Genomic DNA, 18,359 nt, shown 5'->3' on the forward strand with positions numbered 1-18,359 from the left:
GTTATTGTAATTGCTATTGAATTTTCAGGTATAATAAAATTGTCTTCATATTGTTGCATTATTGGTTGTGAGTTGGTAAGGGTGGTGTGGCCCTTCGTCAGTGGTATCAGAGCCGTACCTTCATTAGTGGTATCAGAGCCATACCTTCATCAGTGGTATCAGAGCAGGAGTTCCTGAGTGTACAAGAAGATCGCCGAAAGTGTGAGGCAGTTTGTACCAGGACCTTGGTTGGGCAAAGTTTATCAGAGCTTGTGGATTGCAAATCCGTTGTCCTAGACTTGTGATGTGGTTCCTGATTGTTCGTGCGAGGTGGCAGGTTGCGATCTGACTTGCAAACAATTCAAGGTTGTCACAAGGAGCGTAGGAAGGATTTGTTGCAGAGGGTTTACGAAGATCTTGGAAGATGGCTCCAAGAGGATTGGACCCTAAGATGATTGCCAAAATTCATGATATAGTGGAGAGGAATTTTTCTAAGATGATTTCTCGGTTGGATGATAGATTGGCTGATCAAGTTAAGGAGGTTCGTGAGAGAAGATGGCATCACAAGGTTGAGGTGGAAGAGGATGGTTTTGCTGATCAATTTGTGGAGCCTGATGCAGAACCTGTAGAGCAACTAGAGGTTGTTGCTAAAGATATTCCTAATGCTATTGATGTTGGGACAGATGTTGGTTTTCATGATCAATTGGTTGAGGAGATTATGGAGCACTCGGTTGTGGATGATCTAGTTGATGTTGGTGGTGACTTGTATGTTGCAGAGCACTTGGTCGTGAATGATCCAGTTGTTGTTGGAGGTAAGTTATGTATTGCAGAGCATCTTGTTGTGAGAAATGAGGTTGCTAGTGTTGAGAGTTTGGCATGTGTTGATGGAAATGTACATGTGGATGCTGATGTGGAGTTTGTTATTGCTGGTATGGACGCACTAGTTGTTGATGTGAATGGGAGTTTTCTAATGAAGCATTACATTCAGTTTGTTCTTGGGCATGAGCTTGTTGATTGGATGGTTGAGATTCTAGTGTTTGATAGAGTAATGCAGATGTGGAAGATTTGCATGGTGGTTTTGTTGTCCCTATTGAGGTCGAAGCCTTTGGTGAAGATGAAGATGGTGGTAGATCTTTCTTTTGGCGTCAAAGTGTGGGACACACTTTTCTATCTACCGGGGGAGTCTGATGCAGGAGCATCTTGCATGGAAAAAAAAAAAAAAAAAATTTTTTTTTTTGGAGGAGAGAGAAAGTGACGAAAATTAGAGAAGAAATAATTAAAAAAATAAATAAGGAAAAAGGAGAAAAGAAAGGAAAAGAGGATTTTTATTTTCGAGGTGCATAGGTGGCATAAATAGAAAAATAAGAAAATAGTTGTCATTACATTAATCGAGGTGTGTAGGTGGCATCTTAGAATCTTGTGGAAAGTTTCTTAAATCTTGCATTTAATATTTGTTGTGATCCATAAAGGAAATGTAATTTTCTAATTGGGCCACATGGTGGTGCTTAGTTGTAATTCTAGAAGGTTATGGAAGTTGTAGAAGGTTGTGGAGGAATTCTAGAAGGTTGTGGATAAGTCATGCATGGGGTGGTAAGTGCCTATTTAAGCAAGGCATATGAGCATTTCTAAATCAAGCTTGAGGAGTAGAAGCTCGAGAAGGGGAAACTTGGAGAAGCTTGAGGAGTGGAAGCTCAAGGAGAAGAAGCTTGAGAAGTGGAAGCTTGGAAGGTGTGAAAGAGAAGGAGGAAGTGAAGAGTCAGTTTTCCTGAGTCTGTGGACAGAGCGCCGAATGTGAGGCAATTTACAGTAGGATTGTGATGGACTTGTGAGTGTGTAGACAGAGCGCCGAATGTGAGGCAGTTTACACTTGGATCTTGGATAAAGTTGGAGAAGAGCTAGTGGTTGCGGTTTAAAAACAAGGAGGTTGCTTGGTGGCTTGCGAGCACAAGTTGAGATCTTGGAGGTTTCTACCAGAGTGCGGATTTGGACTAGCTTGGGTTTGGATTGGATCTTGAGAGATCTTGGAAAAATGTTATTGTAATTGCTATTGAATTTTCAGGTATAATAAAATTGTCTTCATATTGTTGCATTATTGGTTGTGAGTTGGTAAGGGTGGTGTGGCCCTTCGTCAGTGGTATCAGAGCCGTACCTTCATCAGATACCAAGGTATTTAACAACTTTAGAGGGGCCACCCCATTGGAAGCCACACTTCTCAAACCAAATAGGAGGATGGTTCTCCCATCCAAGACAAATAGACTTAGAATGAGGTAGCCGAGCTCCTGATATTTTACAAAAGAATTCCAATTTATTGATCATGGCTTCAAAATTAGTTTCAGAGGCTTCATGATAAAGAGAAGTGTCATTAGCAAACTGGCAATTAATAATTTCACTATTATTAGGGAGGGTGATACCTTTAACCACAGGGGAAAGAGTATTGTCCCTAAGAATATAAAAGAGGGCTTTAGAAGCAATAACAAAGAGGGCTGGGGCAAGCGTGTAGCCTTGTCTAATCGATCTTCCCAAAGGAAAGGGGGCTAAAAGAGATCCATTAATATCAACTTGAGCATAAGCATCTTTGAGGAGAAATTTAACAATGTTATAGAAGATAGAGGGGAACCTAAAGGCATCAAGCATCATATTGATAAAGTTCAATTTGACTCTATCATAAGCCTTTTCAAAGTCCAACAACAACATAGACACATTTTGATTAGTATGCTTAGCCTAGTTAAGAGCCTCCCAACCAGTGATCAGGTTCTCTAAGATATATCTACCTTTAACAAATCCAGTTTGGGTAGGAGAAATAAACTTAGGAAGGATGGATTCCAGTCTATGAGACATAATCTTAGCGAGGATTTTATAAGAGACATTTAACAGTGTTATGGGTCTCCAATTTTTAATGAGGGATTTATCACCTTCCTTGGGGATAAGTTTGATAATTCTAGAATTAATATCTCTACCCAAGGTCCCATAATCAATGGCTTCATTGTAAATATTAAGTAAATCTTTACAAATCCCTTTGATGTTAACTTTGTAGAACTCCACAAGCAACCCATTAGGGCCAGGGGCTTTATCATTACTAAAGGAGCTAATGGACTTTTCAATTTCCTCAAGGGTTATAGGTTTTTGGAGGAAGGAAGCATCATTATCTGAGATTCTCTTGGGGATAAGATTTCTGCATTTCTCTCTAAGGACCTTAGCTTCCTGAGAATCCTCAGTAGTGAAGAGATCCTCCTAAAACTAGGAAAACTCTTTTTTAATGATGTCCATATCCATAATCAACTGGTTATTAATGAGCATCTTATCTATAGTTTCGTTAGCCTACTTTTGTTTAATAAGATTAAAGAAAAATTTGCTACCTCTTTCCCCAAATTGTAACCAATGGGCTCTAGCACAAATTCTAGCTCCTAGGGCTTTATGATGCTAATGCTTCTTGAGAGCATTCTTACCATGAGCAAGTTGATGGCATAGGTGAGGGTCATCAGAGTTGTTTTGGATAGCCTTTTCAGCATTATAAAGGTTACTTTTAAGGAAAGATTCCTTAAATCTATAGTCCTTGGCCTTTTTTTGCCCAATAGTCTTAAGAAAGATCTACCACACAAAGATATCTACATTCCATCTACTAATGTACAATAAAGAGGGGTAATGAGACTCATTAACGAGTCTTATAATAGAGATAGCAGTAAGGATATCTTCATCTATTAGAAGACTAGTATTAAGAATGAATTTATGGTTCCCCTAATTATTGAGGATAGGGGAACAACTAAAACTAACAGAGATCGAAATCAGGTGATGATCCGAGAGAGTGGTAGGAGAGACATAAACTAGAATATTATGATTTTCAGGAATAACAGAGAAGAAATTGTTGTTGAGGTAGAAGCAATCGAGCCTAGAGTAAATTCTAGACTGAACTTTTTGGAAGTTGTACCAAGTAAACTAGAGACCAGGGTTTGTGTTCTTGTTCCCACTTAAGGGGTCAAAAAGAGACTTGGCAATTTTGAAATTATTCCAAGCACATTTTTCTCGATCTTTCCAAGAAAAGGGAAGGCCTCCCATTTTATCTTCGTGGTGTTCAATCATATTAAAGTCCCCTCCAAACATCCAATGGATATTTGGAAGTGAACTAAGACAAGACCAAAGCATACTCCTTTCAGCATAGTCATTAGCGGCATATAAGGAACATATACCAAAATCAAAACCATTATAATTAAAAATTAACCAAATAGCTCTATTGCAAGGAGAGAAACCAAAACTCTTAAGCTTAGGACCCAATTTAGGATTGAGTAAGATAGCCACACCTCCTCTTCCTTGAGGGTGATTAGTGGAAAATTTAACAGCATCCTTCCAGATAAAATTAAGATTGGATTCCAAAATGAATCCAATGGACTTAATTTCTTGCAACATGATCATGTACATAGTATTTCTAGAATAGAGAAAGATTTTAACCACAAACTTTCTATCAAGACATTCAAGTCCCCTGATATTCCAAGAAATACAATTCATTGAGACATATTCTTAGAGTTAGCTGCTTTAGGTTCCCCAATATCCTCCATAGGAGAGACATCGCTAGTGAGGGATCAATTTTTATTGTTCCTATTATTGTTTTTTGAACCAAGAGGTCTCCTTTTCCTCTTAGAAGTGGGAAATTCCTCACTATTAGATAGAGAGTGAGAGGAGTTATCTAGAATCGAAGGCTGGTTGTTAGCATTTGAAGGAATTGTAGGTATGACTTCAAAAATAAATTCAATAGAGATTTCTTGGAAAGTTTTAATAGGGGGCTTCAGATTGGCCAGGGTCTTAGAAACAAAAGGGGTGGGGGCGAAAAACCTTGCCAAATCTTGAGCATTACAAATCAAATTATTAGCTGGGGGAGGGAGGAAGACCGATACATTTGGGGTTGAACCAATCTTGTTTGATCAATTTTTCCTTTTTTTGGTAACCACTTGAAAGTCGTTAGCATCTATGATGCTTGTGATAGAGGCATTATGCATGGATGGTGTCAACACAGAGGAGGGAAAGGATTGGGAGGAGGTGAAGAAAGAAGGCAAAAGGCTTGAATTATCAAAGGTGGAATTCAACTATGTAGAAGGAGGGGTGTTCATAGGCTTAGGGTTTTTAGGACCTTTATTATTGAGAATAGGTCAATCTTTCTTGAGATGACCTTCTTTCCTGTAGCATTTAGCCCTCATAGGGTTTCGACAAGGCAAGAGACATTTTCATCGTCAATGGTGATTGAGAGTTCTTTAGGAAAATCTTGTCCAAGTTTCAAAGAAATAAGAACCCTAGCATCAAGATGGGGAATTAGACCAGTAGAGTCATCCATGTGAAGGATTTTTCCAAGGGGTTCAACCAAGTGAGGGATAAATCTCCACAAGAAAGGAGGAATGTGCTTAATAAGAACCCATGTGGGGGCTGAGAGAGAAACAATCTCTTCCAAGTTAGCCTCAGTGTTCCATGCCAGAGCTCGGAATGTGGTGTTCTCAACAATCCAGTAATCTTTTTTAAGGACGGTTAGCTACGATTCATTTTTGTTAAAGAAAACAACAAAAAAGCCCTTTTGTATTTGCCTACAAAAGGAGATTTGATAGCCAATATTCAAATGCCAATAATTATAAAACTAGTAATCTAAAAAAATTCTTGTAGGAACCTTGTCAATTTCCACTGCAGAGAAGAAAATGGCGGTATTCCTTAACCTTTTCTTTTCACTTATGATTTCAGCTAACATTTTAGGATTGGGAGTAACATGAAACACAAAAGGGTCCCTAGATTGCTTACCTTGGGCTGAGTTTTCATCCTGAGACAACATGGTGAAATGAGCACCAGAGAAAATTGTGGGAGTTGATTTAGCAACTACCTCTAGGAAGGATCTCGGTTTACCATCATTGCCATTAGTTTTGGTAGTATTGCTAATGTTATTAAACTTGACATTGGAGTTGGGCACGGGTGAGTTAATGCTAAGCAGAACAGAACCATTCGAGCAATTAAATGGCGCATTTAAGTTAGAGTTAAGGGGAGAGGAGTGATCACACCTGGAGACATCCTTATTTGCCAAATCATGAACGGATATACCTTTAGCGCTCGCTACCATTACCTTGCCACAAAATTCGGAAGTGTTGATGATGCCAGTAGATTGCGGTCTGACATGGCCAAATCAAACAACTTCGCCAACTTGCATGCAAAGATCGCTAAAAAGTTCGCTAAAAAGGCAGAGTATAGACCTTAAGTTTTTTGCATGAGTAGAGCAGTGCAGAGACCTTCTACATTTAACCACCTCTATGCATTTATTTCTCTAAATTAAAAATTAGATTTTTAATGTAAAAGTATAATTTAAAAAAAAAATGATCTAATTTTATAATATTAATTAAATATTAATACAATTTTATCAAATTTTTAACTTTACTACTCTATCTAGTTAAGCTATTATAAATTATGGAAAATACATGCCACTATGTGACACTTGTTTAATTATATTTCTCTACTTCAATTTCTATTTGAAAATTTTCTATTCGATTTTTTATAGTATTCTAATAGATTTATAGTAGATCTGAAAGTGATATTTTTAAAAATAAAATAGATAAACACTCATTTCAATTAATTGAAATATATATTTTTAATGACCCTTAAGCTACAATGATTGCTATGAGAGTAACCTAAGGACGTCTTAATTGACATTTATGTTTGAAGTTTAGTAAAATATTATTTCACCAACAATCATTTTCAAAATACTTTATGAATACACAATTATCAATAACACTCCATGTTCAAGAGTGCCCCCATCATAAACAAGTAATACATCACCATAGGTCGGCTATTTTAGCAGATATGAAGAAAAGTTGATTGCTGCCCAAAGTTTTATGCTTTCTTTCCTTCATTTTCATTCTTAAAAATATGTAAAAATTCTTCAATTAATGTTTAATCACGTAGGAATTCTATTGTTACTGTCTCAAACTCATTTAAACAATTATTTTCGATCATATAAACATCTAAAGTAAACGTACAAAATAGGGCTGCTGATTATGCCTTATTAGATGGCTTACATTAAAAAATAATAGATTTTACAATCCATATTGACTAATTTGTATTCTTGTTTATTCTAAATCAAAATCATCTGAATATAATCAAATTTTATATTCCATATGTTTTAATCACTTGAAACAATAACATAGTTTATCTATGATGATGTACTGAAAGCCAGCCTCCTCCTTTGACTGATTTTAATGTAGAAAACATAATTGTATGCATTAACAAGATAATAATAATAATTCTACACTTGTTTGCAGTGGAAATCAGGAATAGTATTGATTTCTAAATTCATTAATTGGCCGCAGCGCATAAATTCTGTAGTTTATTTTTTCGTAATTGTTTTTTAACTGGAGCGGCTGTCTGACGTGGCATTTTGGACATCCCGGATAATGCGCGTAGCCTGCCACGCGTATTGTGCGGTTCCTAAGCACAAACCCTAACCCTTAATTGTGGCCCCGAGGGTTTTCTTCTTCTGCGTGTAGGCCCCACCGATAGAAACTCCCCCAAGAATCTTCTTCAACCAATAGATAGCTGACAGGTCACTTGATCGAAGGATTTGATGTTGACATGAGCCTCTATTTTTCCATCGAGGGGACAACCTGATGGATTAAATTTGACGTTTGACTATCATAAATTTCCATTCAGAATTTAATAGGAGCAGAACTCCCGAATATATATATACATTTTATCGCTCTCTTATAAATTGTTGTCTATTTTTTTAATATTATAAAGATAAACTAACATTTTATTGCTCTCCTATAAATTGTTGTCTATTTTTTTACTATTATAAAGATAAACTATCTATCATAATGTTTAAATTCAATATTAACAATTAATATGATATTACATATCTATATGTATTGATTTTTTAATTTTAAAATAGACTTAATTTTTTCTACTAAAAATGTGATAATGAAATTGACCATTAATTAGAGAAGTTTGAAAGGGGAGAAAGTTCTATAGTGATTATCCTATGTTTTCTCTGCCTAATACAATTTTTGGATTCATATTTATGCATTAAATCAGGTTAAAGACATGCCCATCACATAATTGATTGTTTTTTAAAAATTTAGTAAAATTTTAGAAGATAATTTTTATCGTGACATTTTTTGTGTTTCATTATTGAAGTAAGTGTGTTTCACTTCCATCCCACCTTTTACCTTCTACAATATTAACTTCTCTCCCCTTTATATCAATGTCTAGAGCATCCACCTAATGGTCTTCAAGGTCATGGATGTTGGAATATTTAAATGCAGCGTACGTTTCCTCCTTGGAGCCAAACGCTCACCTCCCCCCTGATGTCCAGAACAGATAGAAACATTAATATGGGTAGGTGAGATTTTTCAAATTAGAAAAAGAGGGGGAAAATGGAATGTGATAAAAGGAATGTTTATTCATTCATTTTGTAGAGTTCAAGCAGATCAAGCAGATCAGAAGTTGCAGAGGAGAGTAGAGTAGAAGAAGGAAGAAGAAAAGAAGTTTGTGCCTGTAGTTGCACGTGTTTCCCCTGTTCTCTCTGTAAGTTGTTGTTTGGATTTGTCCTATTGAAGTAGTGATTGCTCTAGTTACCATTGTATGCAGCTATTAGAGTTGCAGGTTTAAATTTTATTGAAGTTTGAAGTTTTACCAGTTTAGGGTTGTTTTAGGGTTTTTTGGTTGAAGCCAAATGCTCTCAGATTTTGTAATAGTTTAAATCAAAGATTAAATAGAAGGCAAGCAAGCATACTTGAATCCATTGCTCTTCCCTTATATGTTGCATTTGAGTAATTTTTTTGAAAGCTTCAAGCTTTAGCTCTCTAGTTTTAATGGTGAAAGCATTCACGTTGGAATTTTTTAAATCATAGTTTTCCTGTTGAACAGAACACTCGGCATCCTCTTTCTCAGTTGGAGCTGAGCTCACTCGACATCTATTGTTGCCGAGCATTTCTTTTGGAGCCGAGCTTACTCGGCATCCATTGTTGCCGAGTATTATTTCTTTGAGTGTCGAGCTAACTCAACACCTGTTGCTTGTCACTCGACACCATCAAGTGCTGAGCAACCTGCCACTTGGCACCATCAAGTGCCGAGAAATCTGTCACTCGACGCCTTCATGTGTCAAGTAAAACTGGCACTCGACACCTTCATGTGCCGAGCAACTTTTAAGTGCCAAGTAAAATTTTAGGTTTAGGGTTGTGAGTATTAAATTAAATTTTATATATTTCTCACATGGTATCAAAGCTTTGAGGCCCCACATCCACAATGAGTTAGGGCATTTTTTTTCTTGAGATATTTGACATGGCAGGAGATGTAGGAAAGATATGGCAGCAGCCACCATTCTTTAATGGGAAAAATTATGATACATGGGCAAAGAAGATGAAAACCGTAATGGTTGAAAATGATTTGTGAGAGTTTGTTGTTAATGGGTTCAATGATGTGATAGACCCAACTCAGTATGCTACTCTCACAAATGCACAGAAGACTCATTTGAAAGAGTCAAGGAGGAAGGATGCTAAGTCATTAAGTCTTATTGAAGCAACAATGACAGAGACAATTTTCCCAAAGATTGTAGAAGCAAATTATGCAAAGGAAGCATGAGATATCCTTGAGACGAACTTCAAGGGGACTGATAAAGTTTTTACAGTAAAGCTCTAGAACATAAGGAGGGAGTTTGAGAACCTTCAGATGAAGGAAAATGAATCAATTGCAGACTTCAGTTCAAGGACCTCCAATGTGATTAACCAATTGAAGTCAAATGGAGAAGACTATCAAGAGCAGAGGATAGTGAAAAAGATATTGAGGAGTTTACCTCATCAATATGACAATTTGGTCATGACCATAGAAGAGGCAAAAGACCTCATTGTTTTGACAATGGATGAGTTGATGGGTACACTTCAAACCCATGAGCATAGGATTAATAGATCTACATCTTCTTCTTTCCAAGAGCAAGCATTCAAGGCTCAATCAAATCCAAGAGGAAGGGGGAGAGGAAGAAATGGCTTAGGCAGAAACTCCAGAGGAAGAGGCCGAGGAAATTGAGGACAAAGAAATGTTGCAGCAGAAAGCTCAAGAAGAGTAGATGGAGCAAGTAGCTCACAAAATACCTCAAGAGGAGGTAAGAAAAACTACAACTCAAATAAGAGTAATATAGAATGCTATTACTGTCATAAATATGGGCATTATGCAAGTGAATGCTAGAAGAAGCAAAGTGATCAGTCGGGACAAGCAAATGTGGATGATGTTAACATGGGAAGTGGAAACAATACCACTGCTTTCATCATGTGTAATGTTGGTGAAGAAGGAAGCGCTAAGGTTTGGTACCTCGACAGTGGATGTAGAAACCACATGAGTGGCAATGAAACCTTGTTTTCATTCATTGACAAGAGTTTCAAATCAGAAATTAAGATGGGTAACAATGGAACCCTACTAGTTGTGGGCAAAGGATCTATTATGGTCTGCACCAAGAAAGGTGAGAAGAAGGGAATACAAAATGTGTATTTTGCCCCTAGTATGAAGCACAATTTGATGAGCATTGGTCAGCTCATTCAAAATGGATACAAAGTGCTGATGGAGAATGACATGTGTGTCATTTATGAAAAGGATGGGAGCAAGAACCTACTTGCAGCAGTTCAAATGACAAAGAACATAATGTTTCCCTTGAAGATAGAGACATGTTTCTCATCTCAAGTTTGTGCTGCATCTCACACACAATCAGCTCTAAGAAGTGTGATTGAAGACCCCTCATGGCTATGGCACCTCATATATGGTCATCTAGGCTATGCTGGTTTAAATTTTTTGTCAAATAAAAGAATGGTAGAAAGTTTTCCACGTATAGGAAATTCATGTGACAAGTGTGAGGCTTGTATTTTGGGTAAGAAACATAGGCTTCCCTTTAATTCTAAAAATTCTAGGAGGGCTAGATATCCATTAGAGTTAGTGCATACCAACCTAGTCAGTCCTATGCAAGTTACTTCCATTGGGGGGAGTACTTATTTCATGACATTCATTGATGATTTCAGTCATAGGACATGGGTGTATTTCTTAAAGAATAAATTTGAAGTATTTGATAAATTTGTAGAATTTAAAGCCAAGGCTGAAAGAGAATGTGGACATTATATCAAGGTCCTAAGATCAAATAGAGGAGGGGAGTATACCTCCAATTCTTTTGTAAAATTTTGCAGGAAATATGGCATAAAGAAAGAGCTCACAGCTAGCTACACACCACAGCAGAATGGAGTGGCTGAAAGAAAGAACATGACCATTGTTGAAATGGCAAGAAGTATGATGAAAGAGAAAAGTCTCCCAACTGAATTTTTGGGAGAAGCTATGGCAATAGCAGTTTACATAATTAATAGGTGTCCTACAAAGGCAATTCGTGATAAAATTCCAATGGAAGAATGGTCACGAGGAAGATGGAAAGTTGAATACTTAAGGGTGTTTGGATGTGTTGCATATGCACATGTGCCTAAAGAGAAAAGGCAGAAATTGGATGACAAAGGTGTGAAGTGCATCTTCACAGGGTACAACTCAGAATCAAAGGCATACAGATTGTATGACCCATTGAACAACAAGATGACTCTTTCGAGAGATGTGGAATTTCTTAAAAATTAGTCTTGGTATGGTTCAACTGATGAGTCATGGAGCACATCAAATAAAGTGCCAATTATGAGTGAAGAAGATGCCGATGAACATCAAGAAGAAGGAGCAAATACAAGAAAAGGCAAGCAGGTTCAGTCACTGTCGAGCTCCTCTAGGCATGACTGAGTATAGTGTTGAGTAATAGCGAAGACCAAGCTGGTCGGCAATGCAGCAGCAGTGAAGATTCTGATCCCACACTCTCCTCCATATTACCAAGAAAGACCAAGAGTCTTAGGGATATATACCAAGATGAAAGGTATGAAGATTATGATGAGAGTGTTAATTTTGCATTATTTTCTCATAGTGATCCAATATATTTTGCAGAATCTATTAAGGAGAAAAAATGGTGTAAGGCCATGGATGAAGAAATAGATGCTATAGAAAGGAATGAGACATGGGAGCTAATTGAATTGTCTCCTAAGAAGCATGTGATTGGAGTGAAATGGGTCTACAAGACCAAATGCAATGCTGAAGGAAAGATTGATAGGCATAAGGCAAGGCTAGTAGTCAAGGGCTGCAAACAACAGTATGGAAGAGACTATGATGAGACATATGCCCCTGTTGCAAGAATGGAAACTGTGCGTGCTGTCATAGCAATTGTAGCCCAACACAAGTGGAAGGTATTTCAAATGGATGTGAAGTCTGCCTTCCTAAATGGTGTATTGAAAGAAGAAGTGTATGTGGAGCAGCCACCTGGTTATGAAGTTGTAGATGAAGAGAATAAAGTTTATAAATTGAAGAGAGCTCTTTATGAGCTCAAGAAAGCTCCAAGGGCATGGTACAGTAGGATTACTCATATTTGATGAGCAATGGCTTTAGCAAAAGCAATGATGAGCCCACTCTTTACATCAAGGCAACAGATGGTAATGCATTGATTGGTGTCTTGTATGTAGATGACTTGATTTTTACTAGTAATGGTAAGGCTCTAATTGGTGAGTTTAAAGAGGCCATGAAAAGTAAATTTGAAATGATAGACCTAGGTCTCTTGAAATACTTTCTAGGCATAGAAGTAAAACAAATGCATGATGGCATTTTCATCTCTCAAGAAAAATATGCAGAATAGATCTTGGAGAGATTCAAAATGCAGAAGAGTAAGGTAGCCCCCACACCAACATCAGTAGGTCTGAAGTTGAGCAAATAAGACATCAGCAAAAGAGTAGATCCAACATTATACAAGAGTATGGTTGGAAGTTTAATGTATTTAACTACAACTCGGCTAGACCTAATGCATGTAGTATGTCTGATTTCTAGATTTATGAAAACCCCAAAGAATTCCCATTGGCAAGTGGAAAAAAGGATCCTAAGGTATGTGAAAGGTACCAAGGGATTTGGGATTTTGTATACTGCAAATGATGATTTCAAGTTGGTTGGTTACACGGATAGTGATTGGGCTAGAAGTATAGATGATAGGAAGAGCACTTCCAGATACATGTTTCATATGGGATCGGGTGCAATTTCATGGGCATCCAAGAAGCAACCTATTGTTGCTCAATCTACAGCAAAGGTTGAATACATAGTAGCAAATGCAACAACATGTCAAGCAATTTGGCTAAGGAGGATCTTGATAGATTTGAATGAAAGGCAAGAGGTTGGAACCACAATTTATTGTGACAACATCTCATCAATTGCACTGGCTAAGAATCCAGTCTTCCATGGGAGAAGCAAACACATAGAGATCAAATATCACTTCATTAGAGAGCAGGTGGAGAATGGGGATATTAAGATGGAATTTTGCAAGTTTGAGCAGCAACTAGCAGACATTTTTACAAAGCCATTAGGCATAGAAAGTTTTGTACACCTAATAGAGTGTCTTGGTGTAGTTGATGTGGATCAGTAGTGATCCTTGCTTGTTTGGCTCGGGACAAAGAGGGAGTGTTGGGATATTTAAATGCAGCGTACGTTTTCTCCCTAGAGCCAAACACTCACCTACCCCCCTGATGTCCAGAACAGATAGAAACATTAATATGGGTAGGTGAGATTTTTCAAATCAGAAAAAGAGGGAAAAAATGGAATGTGACAAAAGGAATGTTTATTCATTCATTTTGTAGAGTTCAAGCAGATCAAGCAGATCAAAAGTTGCAGATGAGAGTAGAGCAAAAGAAGGAAGAAGAAAAGAAGTTTGTGCTTGTAGTTGCACGTGTTTTCCCTGTTCTCTCTGTAAGTTGTTGTTTGGATTTGTCTTGTTGAAGCAGTGATTGCTCCAAGCACCATTGTATGTAGCCATTAGAGTTGCAGGTTTAAAGGTTATTGAAGTTTGAAGTTTTACCAGTTTAGGGTTGTTTTAGGGTTTTTTGGTTGAAGCTGAATGCTTCCAGATTTTGTAATAGTTTAAATCAAAGATTGAATAGAAGGCAAGTAGGCATACTTGAATCCATTGCTCTTCCCTTGTATGTTGCATTTGAGTAATTTGTTTGAAAGCTTAAAGCTTTGGCTCTCTGGTTTTAATGGTGAAAGCATTCACATTGAAATTTCTTAAATCATAAATTTTCAGTTGAACAGAACACTCGGCATCCTCTTTCTCAGTTGGAGTTGAGCTCACTTGGCATCTATTGTTGCCAAGCATTTCTTTTGGAGCCGAGCTTACTTGGCATCCATTGTTGCCGAGTATTATTTCTTTGAGTGCCGAGCTAACTCGACACCTGTTGCTTGTCACTCGGCACCATGAAGTGCCAAGCAACTTGCCACTCGGCACCATCAAGTGTCGAGCAATCTGTCATTCGGCACCTTTATGTGCTGAGTAAAACTGGCACTCGGCACCTTCATGTGCCGAGCAACTTTTAAGTGCCGAGTAAAATTTTAGGTTTAGGGTTGTGAGTATTAAACTAAATTTTTTATATTTCTCACGACGAACATACTCAGTGATAAATGGCTAAATTGTCATGACCTACTCCATTCACAAATGACAAAGCAAGATCTCTGGGTATTTTAAAAAAGATTATTAATTTAAGATTAATAATTTTATTCTTACAATGTTAAGATGCCTACATTATTGCAACACTACTTTTCTGAATTAACGTTCAATCATGTGGGCATTCTGCTGTTACCATCTCACATACAATTTAACAGACTCCCTAGCGCATTTGAAAATTTATTTCTCATTACAGAAATAGCATTATATTAAACTTAATTTTATTTTTGGATTAATGTTTTATCTATGAGGATGACACAATGTATGAATTACAGTTATATTCTCATTCTGATGATGGATTACACTTGATGAATTAGGGAGTGTGATCAGAAATGTTGATGCTATTAAAACTTACACAATCTAATCGAGAAATAAAATTTATAAATTTGAAATAGATTGTAAAATCTGATGATGTTAAATAATATTAAACTTACAAATAGACTATTGGGAGAACATTTTTATTTGTTTGTATTATGCTTTTGTAAGATGCTTCTTAATAAGTTGAGTCGAATAATAATGTTTTTAAAAAATAAATCTTTTGTTAGTTGCTGCTCTAATCAGTGAAACCAAAAACACTATACGCGTGCATTATTGCATTCAATTAGTTTTATCTTTGATGGATCTCTAATTTTACCATGCTAAGAAATCTGTACATGTAAGTGGACAGTACTGGTGCACATTATATCATAAATAAATGCACCACATAATATAATTATTGAGAATATAGTTTGCAATTTGATCTCATAAATCAAATTATATGGCACAAGGTCTGCTGTTACCAAATTTACAACGGTTATACATAGTGAAAAGTTATCCACAAACAGATTATACCCATGTTTTACAGAGTTTGATTGGCAAGTCTAGCGTTGATACCTTGTACCATCTGCTTCAGCTCTTGCTTGCGTTGGTACCTCCAAAAGAACTCTTTGTTCTCCTTTTCCAATTCATTCCACACTGCAAACATTCAAACAAACTGAGACTACGAATCAACTTACACTATGAACAACACTGGTTTTTGATTAAGTCACATTATGATTAAAGAGTATATATCAATCAACTTTGAGCTTTAATTCCATTCAATCAATGCAACATAGATTACTTATTCACAGAATAAACACATAGTTTAAACTTTACATGTATCTTAAAAAAAGAACGGGCTTTTGCTTTTGTTGGTGCATTTGATTTGTTTTAAATAAGTCTAGTGGAAATAAATACCTCTCGAAATTTTGAGAAAATAAATAACTCTCATTACTCAATATTTTGATAGAAGAAATGCTATTCATTACTTAAGCTTTGATTAATAATGTTTGAACCTGAATTTTAGTTTCTGGATTCGATTGTGTGTAGTTTTTTATCATAAAAAAACTTTATCGATTAGTTTTAGATCTGAATGTTTGAACCTTAAATTCACGCTATGAGTATCAGATTAAACAAATGATCTTATCAATGCCAAGTCCTGTTTCAACCTTAGATTCATGCGCCTAAACATATGAGATAAAAAAAATAATCTTACCAACATCAGATCCTATTTCAGCCTTAGACTCATGCTCAGAATATATATTAGATGGAAAAGCTGATCTCATCAATGATATCAAATCCTAGAAAACTGGGAGAAGTCTTTATGAAGTACTTAAAAAAGAGCAAGGGAAAAAAATCAAGGCAGCCGCTATGCAGCCATGAAATCAGTCAGTCATAACAAGAGGGAACACTTATGTTAAAAGTTACATAAAAAAATTAAATTCTCTACCAAAAATAGAGGACAATTGTTTGAAACTTGTTCTGTTATTGGGAAGATAAACAAGCGTATATTAAAGCTATCAGATGATGGATCATGTAGTATGATCTGAAATGTTATGAAAAAATTCTTACACAAGCGTATATTATTGCAGATCCTATTTGCATCAAGAATCATGGACCTCTAGGATTGAGGGTATTTCTATTTTTGAGCATAACAGATTCTTTTTTCCCTCATTCAGAGTTATAGATATATAGAAGAACAATGAATTGATAAGTGCGTAAAAAAATGAAAGTTAAAAACATTTGTCATACAAACAATACAATATGCAGCGCACCTGTAATAGTAATGGTGGGTTGAATGTTGGCGTGCTTAGAAAGTGCATCAGCACATTCCCGTTGATCCATATTAAACAGCAAACACTTCTCAATCAAATGCTGAACCTGTGCAAATACCCACAAAAGAAAATGAACAATATTTGGCTACAAATTTCAAGTACCAAAAATCTAAACGATCTTTTATAATCCCAAACTAAAAGAGAGATTGAGTGATTTACCAAATGAATAAATGAAGTGGTAGATGCATCTGTAGGCGCCGACATTTTTAAGGTGCCCTGCAAATAAATGTAGGCGAAGCTGCTGCAGATGAATAAGTGATGAATAAAATTAGCATTAAACAGGAAATCTAGATGAAAAAAAGGAAAATTAATCTTGGAAAAAAAAGTCAACTTTGACTATTTAACATTTTTCGTCTACGAATTAAGCTTAGTGTGTGATGTTTAACCCGTTCGGAAAATGACTGAACTTAGTTTTGGTTTGTAACGCATTTTGATTGGCCGCCGCGCGATAATTTCATTAATTTAATTTTGCTAATCTTATCTTTAGTAAACAAAGATTCTCCGGGGCGGCTGTGTCACGTGGTTTGTGGGGTCGGCGCGTACTATGCGGTCTGACCGCCACGTATATTCCTCTTTCCCTACGCAAACCCTAACCCCTTATTTTGGGGTCGTGAGGGTTTTCTTGCGAGTAACGTCTCTCTTTGTGGGCCCTACCTCAAGGAATTCCATCGAGAATCTACTTCAGCGAATGAATAGGTGACACGCTTCCAGATCGAAGGATTCTGGCTCATGTTTTGAGTTCGTCTTCTCTAGACGTGTTGAGCGTTGTTCTCAATTACAACCAAGGATACTTAATATTTAAGAAACTTTATGTCTATTAGACTCTCAATTTTTAAATATAATAAAATAAAATAAATTGTTAAGTAGGAGATATTTTCTACAATAAATCAAATTGTGATATTGTTATTAGGTTAAATTGAAAATATAATAAAATAAAATAAATTGTTAAGTAGGAGATATTTTCCACAGCAAATCAAATTGTGATATTGTTATTAGGTTTTTACTTTTTGAATCAAATTCATTGACCCATGTATTATGAGTGTGATTCACACATGAATCCATCTCTCATGAGAATAAATAGAACACTTAGCATAAATTTTTCCTTTTCAATTTTCAAATATAGTAAAATAAAATAAATTGATATGTAGGAGATATTTTCCATAGCAAATCAAATTGTGATATTGTTATAAGGACTTAACCATGTAGTTTTGAGTCAAATTTATTGACCCATGTATCATGAGTATGATTCACACATGAATCCATCTCTCACGAGAAAAAATGGAACACTTATCATAAATTTTTCCTTTTCAATTTTCAAATAAAATAAAATAAAATAAGTTGATAAGTAGGAGATATTTTTCAAGCAAATCAAATTGTGATATTGTTATCAGGATTTAACTTGTGTAGTTTTTTACTCAAATTCATTGACCCATGTATAATGAGTGTGATTCACACAAGAATCCATCTCTCATGAGAATAAATGGAACACTTTGCATAAATTTTCCTTTTCAATTTTTGATATAATAAATATTAAATAAATTGATAAGTAGGAGATATTTTCCATAACAAGTCAAATTGTGATTTTGTTATTAAGATTTAACTATGTAGTTTTTGAGTCAAATTCATTGACCCATGTATCATGAGTGTGATTCACACATGAATCCATCTCTCATGAGAATAAATGGAACATTAGATTCATGTGTGAA

The 18,359-nt window shown here is 36.1% G+C and overlaps 1 protein-coding gene across 2 annotated transcripts; it reads right to left on the reverse strand.

Moving 5' to 3' along the window:
• Window positions 1-15,181: 15,181 nt before the first annotated feature.
• On the reverse strand, window positions 15,182-16,927 carry LOC149531502 (uncharacterized). Of its 2 annotated transcripts, none has more exons than XM_089809772.1 (3): window positions 16,813-16,927; window positions 16,594-16,699; window positions 15,182-15,475 (listed from the first exon to the last, which is right to left on the reverse strand). In XM_089809772.1, exons 1-3 carry the CDS (start codon window positions 16,855-16,857, stop codon window positions 15,360-15,362), a joined length of 267 nt encoding a protein of 88 aa, XP_089665898.1. In that variant the 5' UTR covers window positions 16,858-16,927; the 3' UTR covers window positions 15,182-15,359. The 2 variants fall into 2 exon arrangements, with proteins under 2 accessions (XP_089665898.1, XP_089665899.1); XM_089809773.1 differs by having other exon boundaries at window positions 16,594-16,650; window positions 16,812-16,910.
• Between the last annotated feature and the right edge of the window lie 1,432 nt (window positions 16,928-18,359).

The sequence above is a fragment of the Cupressus sempervirens genome, chromosome 11 (assembly GCF_028749045.1).
Source record: "Cupressus sempervirens isolate cs-2001-9-10 chromosome 11, ASM2874904v1, whole genome shotgun sequence".
In the NCBI taxonomy this organism is placed as follows: domain Eukaryota; kingdom Viridiplantae; phylum Streptophyta; class Pinopsida; order Cupressales; family Cupressaceae; genus Cupressus; species Cupressus sempervirens.

Excerpts from the sequence above, each read along its gene's own strand:
- LOC149531502 (XM_089809772.1), bottom strand. The coding sequence starts at position 16,857 with ATGTCGGCGCCTACAGATGCATCTACCACTTCATTTATTCATTTG. Across the intron at positions 16,700-16,812 it reads CCACTTCATTTATTCATTTG|GTTCAGCATTTGATTGAGAA; the intron begins GTAAATCACTCA and ends GTATTTGCACAG. Across the intron at positions 15,476-16,593 it reads ACCCACCATTACTATTACAG|TGTGGAATGAATTGGAAAAG; the intron begins GTGCGCTGCATA and ends GAATGTTTGCAG.